General features: G+C 33.9%; 1 protein-coding gene across 1 annotated transcript in view; it reads right to left on the bottom strand.

Moving 5' to 3' along the window:
• Positions 1 to 5,302: 5,302 nt before the first annotated feature.
• LOC148949025 (acetylcholine receptor subunit alpha-like) overlaps positions 5,303 to 7,385 on the bottom strand; it is a 310,500-nt gene continuing 308,417 nt past the window's right edge. Inside the window, exon 11 of the mRNA XM_089095090.1 lies at positions 5,303 to 6,854. Coding sequence (XP_088951216.1) covers positions 6,666 to 6,854 — 189 coding nt within the window. The 3' untranslated portion in view covers positions 5,303 to 6,665. The remainder of the gene's footprint in view (positions 6,855 to 7,385) is intronic.

Here is a 7,385-nt window from a genome sequence, read left to right as displayed (position 1 = left end):
GCCGGGTTATACAGATACAAAAAAAAAACACATCGTGCCCCCACCATTCTTTACTTAGGCAGCGCTAGCACGCTGCCATGAATGATTTCTAACCTATTCTTGCACCCTGAGCTCGTAAAACCTTCAAAAATGCAATTATTTTGCTAATATTTTTATCAAGGATGCTCAAATCATAAACATAATCTAAGTTCAGGAGATTTTTACTTCCCCATTCGATTTTATCTTTTGCCATAAACTTTGTTTTGCTCCTTAGGACAACGTTCATCACAATTAACCATATAAATGGAGATACAACGCAACCCTGCTTTAATACAAATTTCCTAATTTAATACAAAACCAGCTACTAACCTCTTTTCCTGCATTGAATGTTATTCTCGTACATACTAATCACTTTAATATATTAATGTGGTAACCCACAGTGAATAAAATTAAAAATTAATATGTACATAAATTTATATACAGTGGGTATTCCATAAACGGATATGACCTTTGCTACAGCTTTTTTATCAGTTTAATCAAAAGCCAGCTGATAATATGTAAAACTATTTAATTAGAATATGATGACTCACCCTATCTTAAGCGGTATCATTTATGCAAAACATATTCCATTCATTTTAAGTTTCACAAAAAATCTTTTCCACAAAAATTAAGACTTAGAAGAACATGGAAAGCCGACGGAATATTGGCAAGCTAAATCTAGTTTGATTTTTGCACAGATTTAAAACACATTGTTGACTAAGGCATTTGGGGTTTTTGGGGACAAAGGAATTTGTTGACTAAGGCATTTCTCAATAACTTATTTAAGAGTGAAAATCTTATAAATAAATCCTATCCCTAATAAAAAATTAAACCGCCTCATAATTTTTTTTTCTGAAACCGCTAGATAATTCCCCTTTTTCAAAATCTTATCTTCAGTAACGTATCTCTAACCCCATAATCACCATATTTAAAAAAAAACTCATTTAAATTCTTATCCAAGCCTTGAATTTTCTTTCAACAAATTTTTAAATCCTTAAATAACAACTTTTATGGCAATGAAAAAAAAGATTTTGAAATATATATTGCAAAATGGCAGAACAGATAAGTCCAAGGTAGCAATCAAACAATTCTTGTAACGAACTGTAAGTAAGGAGCGACCAGGCTCAATAGTAAGCGAAACTCTAAAAAAAGGAATTTTGATGCCAATAGATGTATCAAAAGAATTGGAGTTTTATGCTGATTTAAAATAGATATGTTTCAATAAGTTTAATCAAAGGTTAAGGGCCTGAGAAAATTTGCCTGATTTTTGAAAAAACGGGGAAACACCCCCTAAAATTCATAGAATTTCAATAAAAGTCACATCATCAGATTCAGAATATCAGATAACCCTACTGTAGAAGTTTCAAGCGCCTATTTGAAAAAATGTGAAATTTTATGTTTTCTGCCAGAAGCAAGATCACGGATGCGTGTTTATTTGTTGATTTTTCTTGTTTTTTTTTTTTGTTTTTTTTGTTTGTTTTTTTTCAGGTGGGGATTTTATCGATGCATTGGTCCTAGAATATCGTGAGAGGGCTCATTCAAAGGTAAATTAAAAGTTCTAGTGCCCTTTTTAAGTGACAAAAAAATTGGAGGACAACTAAGCCCCCTCCCACGCCCCTTTCTTCTGAAAATCGTCCAATCAAAATTTTGAGATAGCGATTTTGTTCAGCATAGTTAAAAGGCCAAATAACTATGCCTTTAGACATATCGTGACCCTCCCACAGCCCCTGGAGAAAGGTCTTTAAGTTACAAAATTTGCCCATTGTTTACGTATTGTTTTTGTTATTGGGAAGTATGCATACATTTGTCGGAGGGCGGGGGGGGAATTTTCTGCTGGTGGGATTTTCCACGGGGATGATTTTCTATGAGAAGGTAAGTTTCCAGGGGTTTGTTTTTCAGGGTAAATTTTACACTAGGGGATTTTGTCAGAATTTTTATCATAACAATAATAATAATCTGTATTTAAAAGCCAATTAAAGCCATATACAAAAACGACAAATACTAAAAAAAATTACACTTCATTTGACATCCTTCCCATCAATACAAAATTTCCTACTGCCGCAATATAACGGGGAGTCCTAGACCTCATTAACTCACAAAGCAGCCTATCTTCCACATCCTGGATTACTAATCCTCTTAAATGAGAGTTGCTTACATTGAAGGAGGAAATGGCCCAACCCATAATCATTTCCCCCACATCTCAAGCAACTACACCCGGCCTCCAGACCTTCCCTCATTTTCCTTACAACCTTAGCATAAATTGGAAGACAATTTGCTCAAATCTATGATCTTCTGGCCCTTTTCCCTTCTCCCGCGAACTTGAAAATCCATGCTCATCTAATATCCTTTTGATTTGGGATGTCCATGATGTTTTGTTACACATAAGGAGAAGATCTTCATATGCTGCACGGGCAAGTCTAGCCTGGGGAAGTTCTAGAAGTCTTAACCAAAATTTGATGATTTGGGTATATCTTTTCAATTTCAGGTTAAATATACCAAGATCACCTTTTAAAACTAACGTATGTGTTGTATTGTGTAGGCCAACAACTCGTTTATAATATTAAAGTTGAAGGGTTTCTAGTTGCTTTGCTGGCTGATACCCCCATATTTCTGATCCGTAATGTAGGATAGGCATAATTTTAGCATTAAATATATGTTTGTGGAGGCTTAATTCACTTATTTCTGATGTTAGTGTGCTTCTGTAAATACCAAATAATGCATTTCTTCCTTTCTGTGTCATTATTGTAATATGACTCGTCCATTTTCCATTTCGACAAAGGATGAAACCTAAGTGTTTGGCTTTTTCTACCACTTCCAGCATTTTTCCATTCACTAAAACTTGTGGTGCTGATCCCAAGGATTTTTTGCTAAAAATCATGACTTAGGATTTCCTGACATTCACCTCTAGATTTTTCTCTTGCAAATTTTTTTCAAGGACATTCAAGAGAGTTTGTAAATCATTCCTTGTCTTTACCAGTAATATAATATCGTCTGCAAATAGTAGCATTGACATATTCAGATTTCCCAGTCGGAGAGTAGGTGCCCATCTTTGTTGGAAATAAGGAACAATATCATTTATATACATAGCAAATCATTTTGGCGAAAGTGTACTTCCTTGGCGCACGCCCTTTTTCGAGAAAAATGGCAGAGATATTCCCTTCCTAACAACTTTCATAAAACTTTTATTCAATGAATATATAAATGATAGAATTTGTATAAAAGGGATTGGTAGGCTTTAATTTAATAAAACAATAAAACACGATCTACACTATCAAATGCTGATTTCAAATCAATTAGGGCCACACATAATTTTCCTTTACCTTTGCAATGTTTTTCTACAAGAGCATTAACAACAAAAACTCTATCAGCTGTAAAATAACCTGGTCTGAACCCACCTTGTTCTTCTTGCAAGATTTGTTTCTCTTCTATATGAAATCTTTCTTATGTCTTGCTTTCTCTTTACCAACTCAGTTTTACGCGTGGAGATGTTAAGGGTAATTTTCTGGGGTAAATCTTCACCAGGATGAATTGTTCAGAGAAAATATCCTTGGGGAGGAGGGATTTTTTCGTGGAGGAATAGCCAGATTTCCAGGCATTGTTTATAAAACGATCAGAAATGAAATAAAAAAAACAAGTTTTTTCAACTGAAAGTAAGGAGCAGCATTAAAACTTAAAACGAACAGAAATTATTTCTTATATCTGGGGGTTACTCCTTTGTAACACCTCACTCTTTACTCTAAAGCTTCAATTATGTTCCAATCCTTTAAGAACGACTCCTGAAACACTATGTTCGTTTAGAACAACAAGAAACTTTTTTTAAGTACTGAAAACCTTTAGCATGAAGAGCGAGGTGTTGTGGAGGAGTAAATCCCCTCATATACATAATAATTTCTGTTCGTTTCAAATTGTAATGTTGCTACTTACTTTCAATTGAAAAATGTGTTTTTTATTTCATTTAGTCTACGAAGGAGCAAAGTTCAGAATATCTGTTTTAATTTTAGGTTTTAATACTCAAAGAATTAACATTATATTTCTGTTTGACTGTAGCAGCAGTGTATTTCTATGTCATCGTCTGCAGCCGCCTCAAAAACACTCAAACACCAGGTTTGCAAGACTCGAACTTTATTTTTTAAATATATATTAAGTGCATTAATTTCGGACTTTTTATATTGTAATATTAGCCTTGAGTTTTTATCCAACAATTTTGTAAATACTTAAATGACAACTTTTAATGACAACTTAGCGTAGTCTAAAGTAGTGTAGTTTACTTAATTAACTCAAGTTTACCTTAATTAAACTTGCTCCTAATGCAAGTTTATCGGATCAGCCTATTTTGCGCCCCTCCCCTAAAATTTTTTTTTGGATCAACCTATTTTGCACACCCCCCCCCCTAAAGTTTCTTTTTCGGATCAATCTATTTTGCTCCCCCTAAAAAAATCCTGGATCCACCCCTGTGATAAAGCTTGGGAAAAGACCACAAAAGAAAACATGGAGACATATATCGGTGTTAAGGAGGATTTTTGCACGGCAGTAACTTATATGGGACGGATTGAATAAATTAAATTCATAAAGTAACAAATTAAACTAATATTACCTTAAACAAAAGAGGTATATTATGGGTACCAATACATGGATAATTCAAAAATTTTAAGTGACTTGTACAAACTCATTACTCGCATAAAGGTAGCTTTATTGACAACAAGTTTTTTTTTGTATGCCTCAAGTTGAAATCGGGCGTTTACACTTTAGAAATTAAATACGCACAAGGAGTTTTTGACAAACCCATCAGACATAAGTTTCGAGTTCAGGATTGAACTAGCAGTTTTTGACAGCAGTTTCAGACTGTTTCTTGGTTTTTGACAAACCCATCAGACATAAGTTTCAACTTCAGGATTGAACTAGCAGTTCAATTATTTTGTTGAGAGTCAGCAGGTAAAAATTTGCAATTGTCATCAACTACTTATTGCATTCTGGTTGCTTTTTGGAAAGCCAAATTTCAGGCTCTGGTTGTACTGCTCATATCTGGGGTTATCTTTGTCCGTTTGAAGCTTTCATTTCCATTTTAATGTCATTAAAAAGGTGTTTGTCTTATTTAACTAGTTAAATGATTGATCGCGTAACTAACTTTTATAGATATCCTCATGGCCTCGCTATTTTTTAATTTAATAGTTCCTTAACCAGTCATTACCTCTCAATTGTGAAATAAGCCATTATCCTAGTGTCGGCTAATTTTAAGTATAAAAAGAAACAAATTTGTGGTATGTCTTTTATAAAATAGTTTTAACAGAAACTTAAACTTGCGTATTGTACGGTGGAATGTAAAATTGAAAGTAATTTCAGTGGCTCAATAATAATTTTTTAAAAGTAAAAAATAAATAAATAAAAATACATACAAAACTGGGAAGATTCATATACATTTTGGCACAAAGCAGTTTTTAAAAGTTTTGCTTCAGTTTTATATGAACTGACGGTTTTCACCTCCAATACACGTGACTTTCAGGTCACTACTAGAACTTGTAAAGTCATTGACATCATGCACAAAATATTGAATATTTGAAAAGCCTTGGCTAACTATACAAACGAATTTCAAAAATATAGTTTTATAATATTTTTGTCCCTTTAGCAGTATGGTTGTTTAAGTCCTCCATGCAAGAAGTTGATATTTGATTGTCCATTGTTTTCATATTTAAACGTATTATAGTCAGAGTTTAATGGCAGCCACGTTATATTGTCCCAAAGAGGGTGGAATATCACGCAGCCCCTAAGAGAGTGTCATCGAAATAGAAATTATCAGCAGATTAGGAGTACACTTAACATAATAAGGATTCACTGCCTGAATTTGCTGAGGCCTGTAATTTAGACAGAGGAAAATTGCAGCCACGGGAGATGCCACACAAGAGAAATTATATCACTAGATGGGTAAATCAGAAGACGGAGCGCGTGTAATATGCTAGGAAGTTGGTATCAAAATTTGTCGATACGCCTATCTCAGTCCGGTTTAAGTTACAGCTACGAGAGATTACACCAAATGGGATCTCTATCTTCACTTTTGGAAATCAGGATCAGGTTTGGAGAATTCTCAACGCACTGAGGATTTGGTGCCGGAATTTGCAATAATAAACCGGCTTTGTTTGCAGTCTTTCATAAGTGAAATCCCACATCTTTAAAGGTTTAGCTTTATTAAGTTTAATTGATAAGAGACAATCGGATTCACTTTTTCTTTGCATCAAAGCACTAATTTTGTATGCAGAAAACATCCAGCTTAGTTTTGATGTTCAAATGTTCAAGTCAGTTTAGGAAAAACAAGTCCCTATAATCACCAAAACTGAATGGTTCTTGTTGTTGTTTATCTTTAATCTCAATTTCATCACTTCAGTTACAATGCAAGTTTCATGAATTCTTAAATAATCTGATTATCCAATCATTGATTAATCAATATCAATAACTAATGATCCAATCAATAATCTAAAAGTTAAGACTTGTGTTATTTGTATCCCTTTTGTTTGTCTAATCATTCCAAGCCGATATCAAAGACACTTCAGAATAAACAAGCTTTCGGATCGCTCATATTGACATTTAAACACGGAATGCAAACTATCAACGGATCAAGTATTAACTCATAACATCAATTGAGCAATTAGGAAGTTTCAGGGTTTTTTTTTCATGAATTCTGCAGTTGCAATAGCAGACAGCTGTAGATCAATAGGGAGACGATCATCATACAAAGCGGGAGCCTGGAGGATGATTCCAGCGGTGCCAACTAATACAGCTATTGTAAAAATCCAAAGAAATAATCTATCTAATACCATTGCTACGTACTTCCAGTCTTCTTTCACCTGTAAGGAAATACAATTTGTAAATTTGCATCTAGATAAGCTCTTTAAAACTATAAAATTATTTGGTGCTTTCCCATTATGCAGGCCTCTCAGGTTAATCACTATAGAGTAGGCAATGATAATATCCGTTTTTGACATCTTAACTATTATAGAGCAGGCAATGATAGCAAGGTTTTCATTGCTTGTACGATATTAAACTGTAGTTTTTTGGGGTTTACGGGAGGGTGGAGGTACCTAGGTTAGGTTAGGTTACGTATTTAATATATTGGAAGCTGTACCCAACCCCTTAATGTGCAAATATATAGCCCAAATTTGTCTATAAGCTGTTATATATTCATCCTATTTTACTTTATTTCATTAGCATTAACCAAATTTGACTTTTTAGAGAGACCCGCATAATGGGAAAGTACCAATTATTTAATTGCAATATAATATTCGTGTACCTATAGTCCAACCCTTTTTCGACCTCTTAAAGTGCTTATTAAAACCATGAGCACATGCAGGAGTAAATCAATTGCCAGTTGGCTACTA

This window comes from Artemia sp. Qi Xiang Cuo, chromosome 9, assembly GCF_049724085.1.
Source record: "Artemia sp. Qi Xiang Cuo chromosome 9, ASM4972408v1, whole genome shotgun sequence".
NCBI lineage: Eukaryota > Metazoa > Arthropoda > Branchiopoda > Anostraca > Artemiidae > Artemia > Artemia sp. Qi Xiang Cuo.
The sequence above is the reverse complement of the archived record's forward strand: the minus strand, read 5'-3'. Positions and strand labels throughout refer to the sequence as shown.